Below are 24,052 nucleotides of genomic sequence, written 5' to 3' on the forward strand. Positions count from 1 at the left end.
CCCTTACAAACCCATGCTTACTAACATAACACATTAACATTAGCACATACTAATAATGCTAATGACCAAAATAACCATTAACACTGGTTTTGAGAAATTTTAATTATTTAGAATTGCCGTCTCAATCAAGAAACTTCGAGCACATGAAGATAGAATGATTTGGCTTGCAGGGAACTCTGGGAGTGTTTTTTGGTTCATTTCTTAAAAATTAGTATGTAAGTTGTTGTGTTCTTTGGAAGTATGGCTGGAGGTGTAAGGTTCCTTTGAAGGTTGCTTTGTTTGTTTGTAAAGCTAATTTAGGCAGAGACTATGAGTTACCAGAAAATGCTAACTCCCTAGTGAACCACGTATTGGTCGAACGATGGAAACATGGTACACTTTCATTCTAGAACACTAACTATAATGACCCAAAGTTTTAATTCAATATTTTCACACTGTATTCTTTTAATTTGTTAAAGTGGAGAATTATTGCATTGTAATTCCATTTTCATTCATTGTCAATCAATTTTACGAAAGAAAATCTCCTCTAGATTTTGAAATGCTTCAACCTCCTCCCTAAAATATACAAATGCAATTACATTTTTTTTTCCGGTAGTATCTAGGTAAGTGTACCCCTAATGTTCCACGTTTTGGAGCTTGAGCTCCCTGTGATCCTGTTCTTGTTCCATGAATGGGAAGGTTCCATGTTCTAGGCAACATTGGGTGGAGTCCTATTGATAGTCCTCTTGTATGATGCAGCTTGTTTTGGTGAAGAGGTGTTGCATGTGTAAGACTTGTGATGCGGCAGTCTTCAATTTCCTTATTTACATTGTAGCTAGTTGCTGAATATTGGAATACTGTATGGTGTTGGATTGGAATAACCAGGGTAACTGGAAGGATATACTGCCATGTTGGAGGGGCTTTCTGCCTACCAGGCTTTAAGGCTTTTTGATAAAATTAAGTGTTAAAAGTTCTGAGCACTAATAATTCTGAATTGATGAACTGGTTCATGAACCCGTATCTGATTCTAAACACTAAATCACGTTGCCATTGGGTATGCGGGGCAGAAGAGGGTAGTGGAATTGTCATGCTGACATGCCTCTGGATCTCATTCTAAGTTAAAATTTATTGAATATGGCCGAATAAGAGACCTCAAGATGATATTCAGTGCTATTCCAAAAACAAGGTACGGCTCACTTAAATCTGAATGAATAAGGGACTAAATATTTACTGACAATTTAGATGAAACTAACGGCAGCTTCAAATATAAGAAGTTTCTAATGTCTGATCCTATGGGAATCTTGAGGAGTGTTAGGAAAACATAGAATCAAAGTGTATTTAAGGGTCCCATGACATCTGCTTTAAGGTTATGCTAGGTTTCTTTGTTTCTGTTTGAATGGATGCAAAGTGTTGGAGGGGTTTTTTTTTGTTTTTCCTTTCATTTGATTCTTTACTTGTCTATCTGTGAGAAACTATTTTATTTTCTTTTTCTTTTTCTTTTCTGTTTTCTTCTGAATACATGTTGTATTCTCCTCTTCTTCTTTTTTTTCAATTAATTATTATTTAAGGAAAATAATGACCAAAAAACAGAATGGAAGGCGGCACCATGAATGGAAAGCCACTCGAAGTACAGAAACTCTCACAGAAGAACAAATTATTTATAGTATCAGTGCTGGTTTACAAATGCATCCTTGCATGTATGTGATGGCATATTCTTTTTATTCAAATACTCTCTTTTCTGTGTTTAACTACTTGACTTCACTTGTAAGCGGGTACTGTTAAAGCTATCAGTGAAATAATAATATATAATTTTTTATTGATAAGTAACTCATTGAAGGAACACAAAAAATACAAGCATATTCAGAATAAAGCTATAACAAACCAAAAAACATGAGCTTCTATCCTATGGACAAAAAAATAAATTCCATAAGAGAAGGCAAGCAAATTCTTCCAATGCTTTGCATGCATTCAAACACTTATGAAGCCGACCAGTCTTCAACCTTGGTACTGGTAGCTTGACACCCAAGGGTTTTGATTCCATTCACTGCAGGAACCACATAATTTCCTTTTGGACAGCCCCTGTGAACTTCTTTTTAGATTTAAAAACTGGAAGACACAACATCTTAGCAAGCATATACCACACAGTCTGAAGCCCAACCGTTTGTTTTTCATTTGTCCACAATCCCATTCTTTGTTCAATCTTCTCCTATTGGAATTGTCACTCCCAGGTGAGTAATTTGATGGTTTATATTCTGATGTAAGATTGCACATCGCTTGATCGATTGAGATCAGCTTTTCAATTTTAGATTAGGTGATCAGCTTCATCAAAGCTTCTAACTTCAAGTACGATGAGTTGAGTGATAAGTGGGGCTAAGTCATTCAGGCAAGTTTTCTTCCAAACTTGAGAACATTCCAGTTGAGAAGGCATGTCTAAACTGAAGTTTCTTTCCAAGTGAGATGCTTCAAACTTCCAAGGGGATGATTAAGGTGCTTAGTTTTGGAAATACACCCTCAATATGCACATTATTTCATATACAATTTGTTTTCATCAATTCAGAAGGTCATCATTTTGTTTCATCTAATGGACTTTAGCCAATTCCGCAAAGACATTGTCTTTGCATTTGCTTAACTTTTTTTTAAGGTCTTTAATAGAGATGAGATGAAAAGAGTTCAATAAAGTTTGTGATTTTACTTCTTATACGAAAGCTACTCATTTTCCTTTTCTCCCTTGCTATTTTATTTTTCTCCAATATAAGCTAAAACTTATCTGTAGCAGGCTGCTCTTGAGAAGGGTAAGAACTCGGAGTCACAGGCAGATGGAGAGATTAAAAGGGAAGAAGTGTCTTCTCTTGAAGATTTAAATCATGGATCGGAATCTATTGAATCAGTGGCATCACAGATGATGGAGCTATCTGTTTCTACAAATTCTACAGTAGTTACCCTTGCCTCAAATCCAGCAGAGGTGTTAAATCAAGAGGGTGCTGTCCTAGATATTGAAAAAAGAATTCGAGCATTAAAGAAGAAGGTATAATCCTTTTGCTTTTCTGGTGTTATGTAGGAGTAATAAGGACCATACTTTAGACATTCTATATTTAAACAAAATGTTTGCAAGCTTACATTGTTCTCAAGGCTTATTTTGTTGAAAATGGAAAATACTTCAAAGATTATAGTTTTGGCTGTAGTTTTGTGTAAGCTTATTTCTCATGAACATAAGACTTGAATGATATTTTGAGTATTTCCATTGAGCTGATGCCTCTCATTTTTAAGTTTTAGGGGCTCTGTTTGTATTACTTTTGTTTTCTGTGAAAGCTTGATATACATTGTTGGCCCACAACCTAGCAACTTAAGCTTTTAGGTAAAGTGGTAATTTAACAACTTATCAGAGCTATGGTTGCCAGAGGTCCTGGGTTCTAGTCTTGCAGCTTGCTTTTATTGTGTGCTGGTTAAAGTACACATTATTCGCTGTAATGGGTGCTATTTGTCTTTGTTTTTCCCTGTGTGCATTCGGGCTTGCATGTGTGGGGAGTGTTAAAGTTTGATATCCATTGTTGCCCCACAATCTAACAGCTTAAGATTTTAGGGAAAATGATGATCTAACATTTTCAATTTTTTGTTTTTTGTTAAAGTACAATGGTGTAATCCGTGAGAGCATGTTTCTGCATGGCTAGTTTTCAGTTGTAATTAGTTTTTAGCATTTGCAATAACTGAAAACCAGATTGTCTGGTTTTGTAGCAACCTGCCAGAGGGATTTATTATCCAAATATTACTTTTTTGGTAATCTAACATGTTTCATTTAAAATGAATGAGAAACAAAAACCGAAACATCCAAAAAATATTTTCACCAATTTTCAACCTTTATATGTAAGAGGATTCTTCTTGGAGTACTAAAAAGGGAGTTTTAAAATATAGCTATTAATTAAATATTATTTTATTATAATATCTTTTAATTTGCTTACTTTTGCATTTTTCATTGTTTTATTCATAATTTAATTGATTCAAGTGTAAATTTGTTTTATTTTTTTAAGTTTAATAGTGGTACCATTTATTTGTTTAGTACTTGATGAAAAATCTATGATGATTAAAGATTGATATGTTAACTAATTGTTAATTGATCTGAAGACAAAAACGAACATGTATTTAATTAGTTTTTAATTTTTTTCAATTTTGGGAACATAATTTCAAATTTTTTTTTGTTTTTGTTTTAGTTTTTTTTCTTTTTTTCTTTTTTTCCTTTTTTCAAGATTTTTGACAGCAATGGAGTAGGGCTCCTTAACATGATGACTTTTCATTAAGTGAGATTTAGGAAACAGATATATAATTGCCATAATTAAAATATAAATTGCCCTTTGTTAGCTGAATTAACTGAAATAACTGAAAATGTATCTTGGTCAGTATGGTGGTTAGATTGTACTTTCTTGAGTTGGCCTATCACTTGCCTAGGAATTTCTTCTGCTATTAATCCCACAACTTTTTGGGATTGTGTCAGAGAGTTGCTGGGTGGTTGGAGGGGTGGAAATGAGCTCCTTTTCTTGTTCTTTTTCTTTTTTCCAAATGTTTGGTGCTTTTATTACTCTTATTTAAGCTTGTCTTTCTTCTATCCTATTATATTGTCAGTCTCTATTTAGGATTCCTGTGAGATTAGTTTTCAAGTTTTGATGAAGGATTTTTTTATTGTTGGGCAACATGACTGGTGATTAACTTATGAGTTGGGATACTGTTGGTATGTCTAAGAGGGAGGAAAGGCCGGGTCTAGGTAATTTTGCATCTAAAAGCACTTAATGGAGAAGTGGTTATGATGGTCTCTATAGCGACTCTCTTTGGCAAAAGGTAATTAGTAGTATGGCCTTCAGTAGAATGGGTATCACAGACATCCCTTGCATTTTTTCTCACCTGCAGTACAGTGTTGGTAATAGGGAGACATTCCTCTTTTGGGAGGATCATTGGGTTTGGGTTAGGGTTAGGGAGGCTCTCTTTTGCTTTGAGCTTTTCCCCATCATTTTTGTTATTCATAGTCTTAATTTAGAGGAGTGTGGAGTTGTGAAATTTCCATTTTTTTTTTTTTTTATTTTGTGGAATTTTGAATGAGAGGGAGATGACTGAATTGATCTTCTTGAATGTGCTTGGACATCTTTGGGGAGGGCTGAAGGGAATTGAGATTTGGATGTTTTTTGCAAACTTTGACTCATGCTTCTAGTGCGTACGTCTTACATTTCTTTATTTGGAAGACTAAGGTCCTGTTTGTTATGCAAAACCCAGTTTTCATCTACATTTCTAAGTTCTCTTTCTGTGGATAAAAAAAAAAGAAGAAGAAGATAGAATGTGTCAATTTGTTGAAAAATTAAAGATTATTTATTAATCATTTAATATAGATTAAAAGTAGGGGTGTACAAAAATTACTGAAAAACTGAAAACCAGACCGAAATCGAATCGTTTAACATTTTGGTACGGTTTTTCGGTTTTGGTGCTCGGTTTCGGTTTTTCAATTTTAAAAAACCGAATTTTTGGTTTCGGTTTTATAGGCAAACTGAACCAAAAATACCGGAAAACTGAAAAACCAAGTTATATATTTATCTAAAAGAATTAGCCTAATTTATAACTCTTTTAAGTTATTACTTTTAAATCCTCATTTATTTATTCAATTATATTTATGAAAACATGCTCAAGTGATTAACTTTGGCAGGAGAGATGGAAGGATTTTATGCATGAGGGTGAGGGCTTTTGTCCCATGTGCTACCGATGTGGGACGAAGTTCTCACTGAGATGATGCCTTTAGTCCATTGCCCAGTCTACCCCTTCACGGCTCACCCTTCAACTTTTGTCCCATGTACTTACTGGCTGTAAGCTACAGAAGATTTCACATGCTCCATGCATAGCTCACATCCCAGTCCCACATCGGTTGGCATGAGCTTTGGGGGAGCATTCTCCACTTATAAAACCAAGCCTCCTCTCCGCATTCTTTCATCATTTGGGCTGCAAAGCAATTCAAGATTCCAATATAGGCCCAGTTGATTTGAAATGGGCCTTGATTATTATTAATATTGGGTGAGGTTCAGTTCGGTTAGAACCGAACTGAAGATTTTTTTTTTGGTTTTTTAAAATCAAACTGCGGTTTGTTGTTTGGTAACAATTTTTAATTAAAAGAACTGGTATATTTCGGTTCGTTGTTCGGTTTTGGGTAAAACCAAACTGAAAAAAACAGAGTACACCCCTAATTAAAAGGTATGTTGGTGGTGTGAGTCAGTGGGGTTGGTAGCCGTGGTAATAATGGGGCTGTGGTAATGAATGGGTGGCAGTGGTGGCAAGGGCAGTGGCAGCGACAACCATGGTGGCAGAAGTGGGGCGACGAGTGGTGGTGATGGTGGCAGCGGCACTGATGCGATGGTTGCAAGTGGTGACAATGGCAGAGGTGGTGGGAGCTTGTGGCACTGGAACAAGCTTAAAAACATACGTGAAAAAATCCTGAAGACATTAAAAAAGAATATTTTCCAAAGTTTAGTATAAATGCACAAATAGTTATTTTTTGTATCGAAGATTTCTAACTCTTACTTTGTGGAGCATGAAATTCGAATTTTGGACATTGATTTGCATGGATTATGTCTTGAGTTTCTTTCAAATCTAGACAAAGCCAAATTCAATTCGAAAATCCATGATCTAAAATACTGTCTTTTATAATTTTTTGAAAATTGAAAAACGATTGGTTTTTTTGTAATTATTTTGAAATCTAGAAATAAAAAATGAAAAACTGTTTTGTACATTAACCAAATCATTACTTTTTACCTTTTTAATATGGATCATGGAAACTAAAAAAAATAAGCTAAAATTTTTATTTTTCTTTGGAAAACTAAATGAAAAATGGAAAATATTTTCCACAACTAAACAGGCCCTCAATTTTCCATTTTTATAAAAATATTTGATCTCAAACAGTGGAAAATTTTCTTGTTGCTGAAGCCACGCCACAAGGTTCCTCAAAAAATAAAGGCTTTTGCATTGACTCCTGGATAAACTTAATACCAGACCAAATAATGCATGTGGGTGTTTTTCATTGCTGGGAGACATGTTCAATTACGTTCTTACATTGGCCTTTTTTGTGGCATATGAGGAAATAATCTGATTCTTGTTTTTGGAGAGAGTTGGGCATGTCATTCTTCCTTGGATTGCCTCTCTCTTCAACATTTTAAGGGTTTTGGAAAGGAGAATGATAAGAAAAGCTCTTGAAGGTCTACAATTTTTGTGATTATTTGCTGCATATGGTTTAGAGAGGGATGCTGGAATTTTCTAGGGGATTGTTTCTCCTCCCTTGCTGGCTTGCAGTAAAGTAGTATTTTCATGTGTTGTTTTGGTCTCTTATCAATAGCCTTTTAAGAGGAATATCTTCAACTAATATGCAGCAAGACTCGGTTGGCTTTGCTTCGTTTGTTTTGCACTCGGGTTTTTTTCATTTTTTCATCCTGTTCTTGTTGAGTTTCTTTCTTGTTGGTTTAGAGGACGCTCAATCACATTCTTACATTGGCCTTTTTTGTGGCCTATGAGGATATAATCTGCTTCTTGTTTTTGGAGAGAGTTGGGCATGCCTTCTTCCTTGGACTGCCTCTCTCTTCAACATTTTAAGGGTTTTGGAAAGGAGAGTGATAAGAAAAGCTTTTGAAGGTCTACAATTTTTGTGATTATTTGCTGCATATGGTTTAGAGAGGGATGCTGGAATCTTCTAGGGGATTGTTTCTTCTTCCTTGCTGGCTTGCAGTAAAGTAGTCTTTTCATGTGTTGTTTTGGTCTCTTATCAATAACCTTTGTAGAGGAGTATCTTCAACTAATATGCAGCGAGACTTGGTTGGCTTTGCTTCGTTTGTTTTGCACTTTCTTTTTTCATCCTGTTCTTGTTGAGTTTCTTTCTTGTTGGTTTAGAGAACGTCTCATCCTCCAAGTTGTATTTTTTTTTTTTTTTTTCTCTTCTAATAAAATTATTTATTTATCAAAATAATAAGAAGTGCAAGGTTGTTAGAATCTGGATCCTACATAGGGTTGTTGGGGGTGGGTCCGCAGGATCAGATCGTAGGATCGGATCATGGATCGTAAGATTCTACTTGTGTTGTAAAATAAATTAAAAATTTTTGTATTTGGTTGTATGAAAACTCTCAATAAATTAAGCCTAAAAACTTGGTTGTCATTTTAAGAAACTAAAACAAATTTCAGGAATGTTGTTAGCTTGCTAGCTAGCACCTAGCAGATTATTTTTTTTTTCAACAATCTTGACCCTAAAACAAAAATCTGAATAGACTGAACTTCAAAGTGCTCTGCGAGGGGCAGACTGTTGCTAGCTTGTTTATTTAATGATTGTAATTAAAAATAAAAGTAAAAAGAATGATGAGAAAAGGAAGAAGAAATTGCTAAATTCAATGAACTGATGTATACTTGGTTTCTATGATTTTTCATCAGACCATAAGAAGAAGAAGAAGAAAGAGAAAGAGAGGAGGAAGAGGAAGAAAAGAAGAAAAGTTAAATTTTTTTTTTTTGAAGTAAAACTTTTTGTTAAGCAAAAAGAAAAATAGAAGAAAAGAAAGTTATATGCTCTCTGCTTTGGGGTAGAAGGTCGATCTCTGGTTGTCAATAATAAGAGAAAGAAGAGGAAGAGAGTAAAAGACTACAAAGATAATGCATAACTGCTACAAGCCTGCAACTTTAAGCTCTCAGCCTTCCTGTACAATTCCCTATTTGTTGAAGCTCTCTACTGATCTCAAAGCTCTCAGCCTCTACTGTTGCTTGGAGGAGTCCTAACACTGCCTACAAGAACTCTTAAGCCCTCAGAAAGCTTTTGATTTGGAGCTTTTTATTTCAAAGAGAGCCTTCAACGCCCTCTTGACATGCTCGTTATGTTGCCCTAATTTTGATGCATTTAGGCCATGCAGACCAAATTGTGTCTGTTGCCAAAGTGAAGTGTTTGGCCAATAAAAAATATAGATTGGGCTTTCTCTTTGAAATCATAGAGGAAAAATCCATATTCCATTACACATGTAGGATCTCAAGGATCCCAAGTAGGATCGCAGTCCTAAAATCCTAATGATCCATCCTAAGATCCTAACAATCCAGATAGGGTCCTGCTGGGATCCTACTCTCGGTTAAGATTGTTGTTTAGATCTGAATTCATTACGTAAGTCTGGATCATAGGTTCGTAGGATTGCAGGATCAGGATTTTGATAACCGTGAATAATAGTAATAATGATAATTATTATTATTAGTAGTCAGTTGAAGTTCAGTTATTAAATTTCGGCAGTTTGTTTGAAGAAGAAATAGAACCAAAAATTTCAATTAATTTGGAAATTTAACCAGATTAACTCTACTGTCTGAGTGCTCTCCCCTACTTCCCTCTACCAGCCCTAGCTGACTTTCATTTACTACACCAGTCGAACAATCCTCATCTGATCCATTGCAATTCGTTTGCTGTCATCCACCAACTGAAGATTCTATACCTTTTCCCCCTCTCAATAAGTGAACTCTACAGCAATTAACTAGATTGGACTCCATACTCGATCATCCTTGAGCCCTAAACTTATTGAATGCTTCAAGTCTGCAAGAGACCATGATCTTGCACAAAAATTCTTTATCAATCCTAATTCGGACCTCGTAATGAAAATAAGAGTAACCGTTACTGTTCGGGCTCAGACCCTCTTAAAGAAAACTTGCCACTTCATGTTTATTTGATTGCTAACAACTAATCCAAGCACCCAAACTTTTTCCCCCATGGGAGACTGAAGCGAAACAATCAACCCTCACCCCTCAACTCCAGTATTTGGGAAGCAATTTTCTCCAACTGCTCAACAAGTCCAGCTCCCTTCCCTGCACCCCTTACCCGAGTTGGGGAATTTTCATTTTACCAGACAATGGCACTTATTTGTGCTATTCCATCAAGTGAGAGCTATGGCAAAGCCCTTGGAGTGCAATAACCATAAAATTCTCTGCTTGGATCTAATTGACATATTTCTTAAATTCTCGAGTTGTGTTGGTTACTTCTAGTGTGGAAAAATGTCCTAAATTTTTCTATAATTTTGGGACTACTGACTTATTATTGATGCAGAAAAGGGTTGGAACATGGTGAAATTTGCAGCAAGTCTTGATAATTTTTTTATTATCTTTTTGTGGGTTTCTTTTGGGGCGTGTGGTGGGGGCTGGGATGGGGTTTAGGTATGTTGCTGAACACTGTTATCTCAGTGGTGTTACTCATATCCTACAAGCCTGCCATGCTTAACGATTGTAGAACCACTTGGTGCTCCTCTTTTTTGAGTTTTGGATTTTAGGGATTTTGAATAACTCGGGGATTAATGTTTCAATGAACTTTTCATTTCCTCTGCAGATACGTCTTACTGAAGCTCAGCAGCAGAAAACTGTACAGCAAGACATGAAGCCTGAGCAAGTAGATAGGGTTGTAAAATTGGAAGGTTGGCGGACTGAGCTAAAGCTTTTGGAGGATAAAAGCGCTGGATTGGCAGCATCATAAGCTGAGGTTTGTGTTAGGGAATAACTCACAGTTTTTATTTATGGTTGTTTCCGGACAATGTAAACAAGCATTTGGGAACAGTGGTTTAACCATCCATCCAGCTTCTGTTTTGATCAACCAGTTGTGGTAGGTATGTCGTTATTCTAATATTTTTCATCAGTGTGGCGTTGGACATCGCATGGGATAAAAGTCTCCCATGTCATGCACATAATTTTAACTGTTGTGGAGTGAGGGGCAACACTAGAACAGCCATCAGCTGATTAAAATTCAGGGTAAAAACTCCAATCCGGTTGTCATGGAGTCCAAACGTTGAACCTGTGCCCATTAAGTTTTACTGATCAGCCCAACTTTATTTGTTTACTTTTCCATGTGACTTCATTCAAGATGTATTGTATGGTCACGACTCTTCTACTATCCTAGTAATAGTTTCTGTGCATTGTACACTTTAAGATTTTGACATGTAGTACATAAAAGGTCACCTTTAAAATGGTCCTTGCATAATTTCGTTCATGGCAAGTGTTGTGAGATTAAGTATGCACTGTATGGACGTTATCAGTACATAGTACCCGAAACATCCACTGGGGTGGAGCCTATACAGAGCAAGTTCCACTAAGGCTGTTCATCCAGACTCCAAGAAGATGCATTTTTTTTAATCCTTTGTCTTGGATGTAAATGAAATGCTTAAATGAGTACTTAATTGGAAGTTTGGGTGGCTATTCATAAAGCATCATCAAGCAGAGGGCCAACCTTTCCTCGCGCACTAAAATATGTGTCTTCTTCTTCTTTATGAGCTAAAAGACAATGACCTCTATTGAGATTTTAAAAATTTTAGAGATTTTTTTTGAAATCTTAAAAATTTTAGAGACCTCCCCTGAGGTTTGTTAAAAAGACATAAGCCTTATAGTTTTTGGAAAGACATCTTTTTAGAGGAGGTTTGTATATTTTTGAAAAACTTTAGGAGAGGTCTGTGGTATTTTTGAAATCTTAAGGGTGGTCTTTGTATTTTTGTCAAATTTTAACAGAGGTTAATTTTTTTGTTTTTGCCTAAAAACAATTTGACTAGTTAAAAATGAAGAGCTTGGACATTTGGAGACAATAATTTCTGCATTTTTTGAGAGCAGAAATAAAGAGTATAAAGTGTCAAAAGTAAGATTACACAAAATATTTGCATCCAATTGGACAAAGAAACAAGAGATAAAGTTGTATTAAATAAATAAAAAGCATAGCTCAAGGAGAAGTTATAATTTATGTGGTTGGTACGAAGGCTTAAGTTCATTAGCAATTTGAAAATAATTAATTAATCATTAAGATTAAGAAAATTATAACAAAATAATTTAAATATTTTTGTATGAAGTTGCAAAAATTTTAAAATTTCCCATTCCGCAAACAAAAATCAAGAAAGTGTGGGCGGAAATTTTTTTTTTTTTTTGGTTGTTTTTATGCTTTCAATTCCAACCCTTTCCAAATTACAACTCCAACCCTCATTTTGTTTAAGAAAAATGTCTTGGATTGTAAATGTTGTTTTTTTTTTTTAAGGGATTTACTTTCGTACTTTGGGGTAGTATATTTGTTTTTCAAAAGGGACGATTTTTTATTATAAAAGATTTTTTTAGGACAATCTTTCTGAAAAGGAGAAAACCAAATCATAGTTAATCTCGAACAAATATGCATATATTGATTATGGTTTATGTTTCAGGTTTATTATGAGGGGGAGCCTTATTAAGGCTAACTCATTTTCTTTCTTATTTGTCATTATCAAAAAGAGAAAAATTGTTGGTCAAATAAGGCTTAATCTCGTTTTGATGATAACAAACTGAGGATTCTAATTGTGCTTTCAAGTGAAATTTCAGGCATTATATTTCTTACAAGTACAATGGTTAAATTTAATGAAGATTGGTCGAAGATCAATTTACATTCAAAAGCTTAGAAGAAAACAAGCTCAATGAGGATTGACAAAGCTTAGACGAAGTTAAAGTTTCATTACATGAAGACTTAGGATTTACTTTTGTTTAATGAATAAATAAAATTGGCTGAGATTATTTTAATTTTAGTTGATTAATTGTTCAAGTATAAGAAGGATATTAGCTTGATTAAAATTGTTGAATATTGTTTTATACATACTTGTTCATTGTTTAAACTTGGGGTTGATATTCAAAATTGATGAAAGCAAAATAAACCTTGTGTTTTTAATTGCATATATATAGGATTGTTTATTGGTATAGTCTGATTAGATTTGTGGTGATTGAAATTGTTTAAAGGGGACGCGAAAAATAAGTTTAAAATTAATTAAGCTTCCGCAAAATAAAATTTAAAATACCCAATCAACCCCCCTCTTGGGACTAGACCGTACTTTCACTTTACATGATTCGCTACACTTCCGACGGTGGTTTGCTGTAGAACTCATATAAACACTATGGTAGGGATAAATTTTGCACTTAGGAGAGTAAATTTTTGTGAACTTTGGAGTATTTGATTTCTGTCATTCTAATATTAATGTGACATTTAGTTTTAAAAATAAAATAAAGCTAAAAATAGAATGCAACAAAAAGAAGCTAAGGACTTGTTTAATTATTGAAAATATTTTTCATTTTTCATTTTTAACTTTCCAATAAATTACAAAAAATTATTTATTTTTTTTCATTTTTTTAGTATTTGTATGAAATAAATGGACAATAAATCATTTTAGCACTATTTTGTTGTGACATAATTTTGTTTTTATTTACATATTTTTAAATAATTATAAAGATGACATCTTAATTTTTATTTTGCAAATTTATATTAAAAATTTTTTAAAAATTTTTTTTTTTATTTTTCTAAATTTCTAAATCTTACTTTGTGTATGTCGTATGAACTCCAAATATTGGACTTCAATTTACATATATTATGTAAAATGTTTTTCTGAATTCACATTAATTTAAATTGAAATCTCTAAAATTCATGATTCTAAATGTTACCTTGCATAAATTTTAAAAAATTGACAAATTTGAAAAATTGAAAAATAAATTGTCTTTTGTGTGATCATTTGAAATCTACAAATAAAAAAATAAAAATTTATTTTGAACATTTAAAAAAAACTGAGAAATAAATTTATTTTTTAAAATTGAGAAATAAGCTTAATTTTTTATTATTTTTTGGACAACCAATAAATGGAAAATAGAAAATATTTTATACAACTAAACATTTCATTGCAATTGATTCCATTCCATTGTGCCTACGAAAGGCATAATAAGCACATGTGAATCATGTGATTATCCACTTTTCATGATTTTAATCAAATTATCATTTTTTTTTCTTTTTGAATAAAATTAATAGAAATAGGCTTATAAAATTTATTTTTTTTTTTTAAAAAAAAGGCCTAGTACTTTCTTCCTAGATCGTAATTTTTTCAACTAGTTTTTATTTTCAAAATGAAATCAATAAGTCCTAAATCATGTAAAAAACTATTGAGATGGTATTTGATAGTATGAATTTCACATTTAAATTTAGATTTGCACTAGCTTGAAAGAAAATACTATTTTATACTTTATCTTAAATCTATACAAATTCAAATCTAAGTCTATTTTACACAAATAGCAATTAATATTTCATTTTTTTATCCATTCAACGCCAATGATTATGCGACATCTTTCTTCTTTTAAGATTATGTATGTTCGTGAAGACAAACTTCTAACTTCAACTTTAAATTTTTATAAATTAATATAAATTTTAATTTGAAATTCAAACTCAAAACTTTCCAAACTTTCAAACAGTAAATTTATTTAGGAAACTGGTAAAGCATTTAAATGGCAAAAGATCACCAATTCATGAGTTCATTAACTGTCCACTCTCAAGGATAATCAACAAAATAATCTCACTGAATTGTGCCATCAGTTTTCGATGCTAATCCTAATCCGATGAGCTTCAATCTCAAACATTTCTCAACCATCCTCCATCTGCAATCCATACACAGCTTGCTTGGGTTTTTTTTTTTTTTTCAAAATATATTTTACTTCGAAGTTTATTTGTGCTTTTTTTTTTTTTCTCCGGAACAATGGGTGTCTAAAACCCTTTGCACACCCGACTAATCCACCAAAATAATAAGTCTGCCCCTCAATCCTTCTCCACTTACATACTTTGTATAACCTCAAATAAAAAATAAACCCAAACCTTGTCATTTTAACCGGCAGAGTATTGAGCTTACACCTGAACCATCCTTGTTTTCGTTGTTTTTTTTTTCGGTAGGATGCAAGTTTTCAGAGTCATTCATGCCAAAAAACATACCATGCATATACATATCCAGCCTTCAAGTCAGAACTAGTAAAATATAAAATGAACATGGAAGCCCAACAAAGACAATGTGACCAAGGACGTTCCATTGATTCTTGCAGATTTAGGACTGGTAAATTAAAAAAAAAAAAGTATGATAATAAAAAGCTGGATATTCTGCTAATACCATCAAAATTTTCTTTCCTAGATATAAAAGGGAAATAAATAAAAGATTTTTTTTTCTTCTTTCGGAAAGATGAATGATTAAATCAACAGTCTAGATAAGCTTCTTCTTTTGGAAGAATCGCTTCAAATGCCATAACTGCAAAGCTGAAACAACGATGCAGACAGCCAATGACATGATGCTAAACCATGCCACTCTAGAATTTGTTCTCTCGCTCACTGTCCTCATCTCAGCCTCTCTGCAAGAGAATATATCCCCCAAATGTATATAATATTATAAAACGAAGTTAAAACGAAGTTATTAGCTTGGATGTGTTCAACAACCATAATTATTACCTGGTCTTAAGATAAAGTAGATTTTCATGGATGGCCTCCACTGCTCCTTCAAGTTTCCTCAGCTCGAGCTCAACACCCTGTGTTCGAACAATATTTAGTGAAAATTAAAGGCCGCTAAACTGCACAGTGAAATAGACTGGTCTTCAAGTTGTACCAATCCGTTCTTTCCAAAATAGAGCATCATGAAATTTTCATATTTTCAAAATCCATTACTATTAAACCCACCACATATAAAAATCCTACAAAAAATTAATATTTTAAATTTATGGGTTCAAAACAAGGGCCATTTTCTCAAGACCTCATTGTCCAACATTTAAAATTTTCATAATTGCGAAGTAAACAAGAAAAAAAAAAGGTTGGGACTCCTTTCATGGCCTGACTGGAACAGACAGTTTGATAAATTCAACATCATCTTGTTTCAACCTAAACTTACTTTTCCAAGAAATCAGTCTCAAATTTCCTTTCATGTGTTTGAGCCTTGATGTTACAATCTAATCAAGTGAGCATGACTGGCAAGTCATTGCACAAGTTGGCAAAAGTGTCATGTTATTAAAATTCAGAAACCAACAAGCCAAACTATTCATCATTTCAGGCATTGACTGTTCAAGAATTTTTGGCTCTCAAGCCTGCATAACAACTTGTATGATAATACTAACTCAAAATTTGAAGGTAACTAAAAAGTTTCTCAAGTCCTTACCTCAATCTTCTCTTTTCTTGCAACTGATTCCCAATCCTTTGCAGCAACTCCAATCTTCCAGTCAATGTTAACACTTATTTCTGCACTTCCCTGATTATGGGACTCTGCCCAAAAACAAGCCAGGTAGTTGCCAGCTTCATGTGTTGTAAATGCAAATTGACCATGAGTCACATTCTCACTACCATGAAGATTATTTCCATACGGTGATGTCACCTAAAAGAGGAACATAAGCCATCATTATGTAACTTGTGCCCCCCCCCCCCCCCCTCCCAAAAAAAAAAAAAAAAGAAAAGAAAGAAACAATTTTTTGTCAAATTATTCCAACCAATATATAAATACAGCTTCAAAAGTTTATGGAAAAAATAGGAGAAAAAAATGTGATGCTCATTTACACCATTGTAACATTTTTCAGGTAACCATCCAATTTTACATTAGCTGACCTCAACATTAAAAATAATGATCACTCTAAAGAATTATAATATTCAGTTTCCCTAGAAGGAAAATTATAGAAGTGAAGGGAATATAGATACAAAAACAGAGATATCCTTCCAGTTCTACCATTGAGAAGACAATGGAAAAGATGCCCCAAGAAAAAGCCTGCCTCAGCTCCAAGTAATGAATCAAAAGAATACTGGAGAAGTTATCCAACCTACCTCCAACATAGTAGAACCCAGGTCATTCAAATTATTCCTTTAAAACATCCACCTTGGGAGGATTGTCAAAATAACACTACAATATTTTACATTTTCCTAAATATGCAATGCATCAGCGTAGATTTATTGATGCATATGGACACAAAATAATAGCAACCAGAATCACCTTTCAATATGTGTGACTTCCACGAGAATAGCATTATATCATGGACAGCTAGAAGTAGAAGTTCCAGTAGGCATCAAATCTGCAAACCCATCCCCCACCACCACTAGTTGCCAAAAAGAGACGAAAACCAATATTAGCATCTTCATGATGATTCATATGAAAGCTTTCAGCATCGACTGACCTAGATCTCCAAAGAATCCACCTAGGATTAGCCCCTTGGATGGTAAAAAAGCTAAGGAGGTTAATAATGTATTACTGATCTTCACTGGGAAGAAGGAAGAAATACTCCCCAACCACTTACTATTCAAAATGCAGAACCTTGAAGCTCTTTCAAGATGGAAGGCCACAGGAAGATATTAATCATTCCTATGCCGTTCCATCCAAACAATGCAAATAAAGTTTAGAAAATGAAATTCCAAAAACATTTTATCTTTGCCCCATAGCCCAACAATCCAAACCTGAGGTTAAAAATAAAATTAACTAACGAAGCTCACTTCTTAAAGCTAAGATACATTAGGAATAGGATATTCCATCTTAAGTTAGTTAAAACCACAAACACATTCAGAAAATCCCGCCATATGTCATTCTCCTTCTCTTTGCAAGAAAAGTCCCAAGTTGACATCCCAATAGTGGCCTAGAGAATATTTACTTTAGAAAGTGCTCTATGAATAAATTTCTTATAAAAACAGACATAAAAGTATCAAGGGGAAGCTTGAATAAAAGCATATGTTGGGAAACCATTCAGTCTAAAATATTAAGGGATCATTTGGAACCACTTATGCAAAAGTACTTTTCATAAAAAGTATTGAATTAAATAAGTGCTGAACTAGAAAAGTGCTAAAAGTTATAAGTGATGTTTGGTTGTGTTTAAAATAAATGGTATTTGGACACTTACTTTTATTATAGGGTCTATAAGATTATTTTTAAACAAATTTTAAATTAAAAATATTAATATTTTTTAATTAAAATTTTCATTAATAATTATTTATAATTAAAATTTAAATATTATCTATTAAAAAATAATATCATATTATCATTTTTAATTGATAATAATCTTGTTATTAATGTATATTTATAACATATTACTATCATATTAAATTATGATAAAAAAATATTATTAATTAAATTTAAATTTTTAATGTTAATTTAAATTAATAAATAATTAAAGTCCAATCAAGAATTGAATTATAACTACTAATGTATTTTTAAATAAATTTTAAATAAAAATATTATAATTAAAAATTTAAATGATAATTATATTATTTTTTATAATTAAAAGTTAAATATTTTCTATTAACTAAAATAATATAACATTATTTATTAATTAACAATAATCTTGTTATTAATGTATATTCATAACATATGATTATCACATTAATTTATGTTAAAAATAGTAATAATAATTAAATTAAAAAAAATTAATTTATTTAATATTAATTTAAATTTATAGATGGTTCTTTTTATTCATTCTAGAATTTAATTATACTTTATTAATAATTAATAGGTTATTATGCATAATAAAATAATATATGATTAATTTTTAATTAAAATTTTAATTAATAATTATTTTAAATATTATTTTTAATTAATATTTAAATATTTTTATTAAGTAAAAAAATAAAATATTATTTTTAATTAATAATAATCTTGTTCTCAATATATATTTATAACATATGATTATCATATTAATTAATGTAAAATATTATTATTAATTTAATTAGTATTTTTAATTTTTAATATTATTAATAGATGGTTTTTCTTCTTTATTCCAAAATTTAATTATGTTTCATTAATAATTAATTTAGTATAATGCATAATAAAATAATATATGATTATCTTCTAAAGTATTTTTTAAATTATAAAATAGTCACTAAATATTCTTGTATTTACAAAATTGACCCCGCCTATTAATAGTATCACTTATAAGTTATAAGTGACCAAAAGCTATATTAGATTGTTTCTCAAAATTTACTTAAATAGTTCTCAAAAAAGTGGTTCTGGAAAATCACTTATTGCAAACATTGTTGTAGTGCAAGCTGAAGGCCACTATTTTGTAAAAGTGCTTATTTTAAGTGATAAGTGCTATAAGCACTTTTTTTGTAAGTGCTTCCAAATGAGGGCTAAGCCATTAGACGAGGGCCCAAGAATATATATTAGTCTCATACACCCTTGTGTGCAAGCCCATTAGGCTGGAATGCATGGACAAAGCGTGAGTGATGAGTCCATAATTCTCCCTTGCGCTGAAGTTGGATTAAAACAATGGGGATTTCCAGGATTCGAAGTCTGGAACTTTAGATTGGAGAGGCCCTGATGCTATATTAGAGCAACCACTGAACCTAAAAGTTCGATTTGTTAGATTAGGGCCTTAGAATAGATTTAATTATATATTTTCGACAATCAAATTTGGAGCGTTAAACATAAACATTCCTGCAAGTGCCTGTTGAGAGTGCTGGTGGATTATCTGCGGAGGTGGGATACAGTGTTTTGGTTGGCTGTTGTCCTATCTTGGGGTTCCTTTGGGGAGTAACCCTAGATGTACTACGTTTTGGGATCCTGCTGTGGAAAGGATTTCCAAGAGACTGGATGGGTGAAACAACACTCTTTTTTCTATTGGTGGTAGAATAACGCTAATACAGGCTTGTCTTTCTAGTATCCCCTTATATTTTCTTTCAATTTTCAAGATTCCAATGGGGATTGCTAATAACATTGAGAAGATTATGAGGGATTTCTTGTGGTTGGGGTAGGGGTTTTAGAGATCATTTGGTAAGTTGGGGAGTGATGGGTAGGTCTAAATAGGAGGGTGGTCTGGGTATTGGAAATTTGGTGTCTAAAAACACAACTTTTTTGGCTAAATGGCTTTGGCGATTTCCTCTAGAGAATTCTTCCCTGTGGCATTTAGTTGTTAAAAGTATGTACGGATTAGACAAGAATGGGTGGGATACCAATTTTAGATTTAGATGTTCTTTGGAGAGTCTATGAAAGCTATCTCTCAAGTAGTGTTTGGGAGCATGGATTTCAGTTGGATTTGGGTGGATTTGGACAAATTTCAATAATATTGTATACTATATTTTATTTAAATCCAATACAACTTCAAATTCAAGGGCTCTCCAAACATTGGGTCAGAGTTATCCCCCCTTCATTCCCCATATTAAATTCCTGACGAAAAGAGGTAGAACATTGCGTCAGAGTTATCCCCTCTTCATTCCCCAATATTAAATTCCTGGCAGGAAGAGGTAGTAATATCCATTTTTGGAAAGACCCTTCGTTGGGGAAAGTAGCTTTTTCCGCCTCTTTTCCATGCCTTTTTCGCCTAAGCTTAGGGCAAGATGGTACTATTTCCTCTTTTGTTGTTTATCCATTTCTTCCTTTATTGTTGATTTAGGCGGTCCTCTACCTTCTAGGGATTTCAATTTTTTAGATTGTTAAACGATAGGGAGATGGTAAAGCTATCCTCTTTGATAGTCTAGTTGAATAACTGTCGGTTTTCTTTAGAGGAGGATAGATGGTCTTGGTCTTTGGATCCTTCGAGGGTATACTCATGCAAATCTTCTTACAATTTTTTGAATAGGTCTAATTTACCTTTTCCTCTCTATAGTTCCACTTGGAAGGCCAAAGTCTTTAAAATCAAGGCTTTTATCTGGTTGGTTGCGTTTGATAAAATTAATACCAATAACTTGCTACATGATAGGAGACCTTTAAAGGCTATATCTCTATCAAACCAAACATGATAGAACAATCAAGAATTCTCTTTCTTATTCCGGTTGCAAAACAAATACCACCTCAATGACTCAAACAACTAATAATCCAATCAGAGATAACAATTGGCTTCACTTCAGTTAATTAGAACTTAGGCGAGAAACATGATTAATATTAACCAAATTACATAAATGCCAACTCATTTATAGTTGAAATATTAATAAATTTTAAAAATATAAAATATTCAACATCAACTTAAAGTTATTCTAAATAATATAATGAAAAAACTAATTTGGCATAAAAATAAATAGAATAATCATGTCAAGGGTGCAAATTCAATTTTTTTTTTTAACAATAGTAACTTCAAGAATTCAAGTTAGACTTTGCCATCTCTAACAGAAAAGCACAAAACATGAATCTAGGCCATTTATAATCAAAATAAACATGATCAGCTCGTAATTATTCAAACAAAATTTGAATGACCCAACCAACTTAATGACTTTTTTCTAACATATGACAAAAATAGGTGTGACAATAGTTGTCAAACTCAGACAATACATGATACATGTACATATATGTGCCACCAAGAGCCTATTCGGGTAGTATTGTAACTACGTATCACAGCCTTGGTTGTTATAAACACAATCAAGATCATAGAATTGTACAATCCTACAACCCTACTTTATTGAAACAATCATAATCCCAAATAATATCTCACAAATTGGGTGGTAGGATGGGCGCAGGAATGTACTATGATTGGTAGGATTGTAGTAGGATCGAGGTAGGAATGTAAGATCCTACAATCCATTATATTTGAAAAATTTTACCAAATTACTTGCACTACGAGCTTGATATTTGTCGTGTATAACTTGTACATGTTATGGACAACTTAGGAAGTGATTTAATTAAGCTATTACTAGAGACTCAAATTTTGTTCTTAGATTGATGTTCATTAAGTGATTTGAACTTCAAACATCAATAATTAGGTTGAGGATATAAAAACATGCTAATGCATTTTATGATAGTAATGATGATGATTACCAAGATTTTGATGATGGGCTTGATGAACCAAATAGTGGATTGAATATTAAGTATTAACATGAACTTTAATGAGCTAACTTGATAGCTTGGCTTTTCTATTTGTTAGCTTTACACACACAAACTAGATGTCCTAGTTGACTAATTTGTGCTAAAAAAAAAAATTTCTTTTTTTTTCTTTTAAGTATTTATTCTTTTTTCGTTACATATAAACATTTTGGAACATGATCTCATGTTAGATGAGGGCTCTACAAAAAACAGCTACTTGTTATTCCTAGTCTTGAACAATTACTAGATAAGTTTTAGGTTCATGATATCTAAAGTTATCAAAATTGAAAAACAACATAAAATGCGTTTTTGTAAATCAATTTATATCATTAGCAGAATGGTACAATCCTCAACTCAATCCGACTACCATTCCAAGGATTCCATGTAGAATCTCGAATTTTAACAACTATGATCATACCTGCCTAATAATTCATATTATACAATTATTATATTGCTCTCTCTCTCTCTCTCTCTCTCTCTCTCTCTCTCTCTATATATATATATATATATATATATCTTTTTCAGAGTTTTCAACTTAGGTGGCAGATTAGTCTGACGAACTTCAAGATTTAGATTTGGTGGCACATAAAATTATTTGCAAATACTTCTTACTTTTCTATGTGCCATAAGCCCTACTTTTCATCAGTTTTTTTTTTTTTAACTTTTCAGCCCTACTTTAACACATTTTAGCTTGACAGCTTTCCCCCTCTTCTTTCAATTTTTGGCACTCTACCAATTCTGACTTCTGAGCATATCTGACTTCTGAGTATACTAATATAGATATACATTTCAAAAGTTTTTGGGCAGCAACACAGACTGCTGCTTCTTCAATTCTTGTAAGGAACATGACAGCTGCCTATGTAGAGGGACTATGCAACTCAGTTCAGCCCAGCTGCAGATAAATGGAAAAAGCTTGATTTGTGTTTTTTCTTCTGATTGAGGTGAGGAACCCTTCCTCCAATAAGTTTGAACAGCCTATAGCCTCTTTTTTCTTATGTTATACATTTTAAGGCTGACAGAATTTTTTTCTTTAAACTTATATATTTAGCTCTAACTTTGCAACGTTTCCCTTCAAGACTTTAGCTTCTATTAGTTTACTATGGTCAATGAAAAATAACTCTTTGATTTTGACTTATTTTGACTTGAAAAAATTAAATAAAAACATATGCATGTAGGCTATATAATTTTAAATTACGTACATAGTTATCCAGTTGCATATTGTAGCCTGTTTCAACAGATTGGACATAGCAAGAACTAGTTTCAAATAATATAATGTCTCCAGAGAGACAAAGAATTAAATTTTGATTGCTTATTTGATGGTGGTAGCATTTGCATAAATTCTTCCGACGTTTAAAACACATCTCAATCAGGTATTATCTTATACTAATAAGAATTCAAAATCTTTTACTGCTGTATTTCGCCTTCAATTGGTTGTTTCTCCGTCCGTAAATTGGGGTGAAATGTTCAGGCAAATGGAGGTGAATGAGCCGGCAATTGCACTAGTTTAGATTCAATCAATTAACGCAATCCAGCTTAATTTTTAAATCCTATAACAAAATTGGGAGCAAAACCCCCCCCCCCCCCCCAAGAATCTAACCAAACAAAGCGTAGAAATAACAAAAAAAACATGCCAACAAATTTTAAAAAAATTTAAGAGATACGGAAAATAAATATGGACAGAAGATGCAATTCCCAAACCCAAATTTAATCAAAAAGTAAGGAATTACTGAAAAATAAAGAACTCACCTTGACAGAGATTGCGGGGGCAAGGTGGGTGTGGGGATCGGTGATGACGACGTAATCGGCTAAAACGACGACATTATTCTGGATTTCCTCTGACACGCACTTGGTCCCCGTGGCCGGAAGGTTCAGCCATATGGCCTCGCCCACTGGTAGAAGATTGCATACCATCATCGACATTGCCAACACCCAAACAATCACGCCATTTCTCCCCATCTCTCTCTGAATTTTGAATTCCCCTTGCCTAGTTTTGCGAGATCAGGGAGGGCAGGCTTTCAAAATCTCTGTTTCTCTCTCTGAAACGCCAAGTGCTGTTGGTGCGTTCCGTTTTGCTTGTGTACGGGGGAAAGAAAGACCAAGGCCACGCCAGGTTTGGCTGCTTCCAAGGCTTTATAGTGTGGATATATCCAATCAGTTGTGCTGAAACTGGTCAGATGCTTAGATAGGGCTCGGACTCGGACTCGGACGAGTCCGTCGACAAAACCCAGTGTTTTGCCTGCTCAGAATGCGCTGCCAAACCGCAGTTTAGAACAAGGGATTCATAGGTGGTTTTTTCTCCAAATAATGTTATTTTAATATTAAGCCTATTATTATTTTATATTTTTTATTTCTACTTCTACTTCTATTTCTTCAAAATAAAGAAATAAATTAAAAATTTTCATTTATTTATGTTATGAACTTTTTATTTTTATTATCGATTTTTAACTGTTTAATAAAAAATTAAAAGCCAAATTTTATGATTTTCAGTTGTTTTGACAACTTGTTGGCAGAAATTTTAATAT

At 33.0% G+C, this 24,052-nt stretch overlaps 2 protein-coding genes across 3 annotated transcripts in view; one reads left to right on the forward strand and one right to left on the reverse strand.

Annotated features, from left to right (window-relative positions):
• Positions 1 to 10,978, forward strand: part of LOC131164672 (partner of Y14 and mago) — a 36,542-nt gene extending 25,564 nt beyond the window's left edge. Inside the window, exons 3-4 of one of the 2 annotated variants that reach the window (XM_058122044.1) lie at positions 2,753 to 3,004; positions 10,325 to 10,978. In XM_058122044.1, coding sequence (XP_057978027.1) covers positions 2,753 to 3,004; positions 10,325 to 10,468 — 396 coding nt within the window. In that variant the 3' untranslated portion in view covers positions 10,469 to 10,978. The remainder of the gene's footprint in view (positions 1 to 2,752; positions 3,005 to 10,324) is intronic. The other variant, XM_058122045.1, reaches the window with a different exon arrangement.
• Positions 10,979 to 14,805: 3,827 nt separating this feature from the next.
• Positions 14,806 to 23,772, reverse strand: LOC131164673 (transmembrane emp24 domain-containing protein p24delta3-like). The gene is made up of 4 exons (XM_058122046.1): positions 23,277 to 23,772; positions 15,930 to 16,142; positions 15,233 to 15,309; positions 14,806 to 15,135 (listed from the first exon to the last, which is right to left on the reverse strand). The coding sequence occupies exons 1-4, from the start codon at positions 23,484 to 23,486 to the stop codon at positions 14,991 to 14,993; spliced, it is 645 nt and encodes a 214-aa protein (XP_057978029.1). The 5' UTR covers positions 23,487 to 23,772; the 3' UTR covers positions 14,806 to 14,990.
• Between the last annotated feature and the right edge of the window lie 280 nt (positions 23,773 to 24,052).

The sequence above is a fragment of the Malania oleifera genome, chromosome 9, assembly GCF_029873635.1.
Source record: "Malania oleifera isolate guangnan ecotype guangnan chromosome 9, ASM2987363v1, whole genome shotgun sequence".
NCBI classification, from domain to species: Eukaryota; Viridiplantae; Streptophyta; class Magnoliopsida; order Santalales; family Ximeniaceae; genus Malania; species Malania oleifera.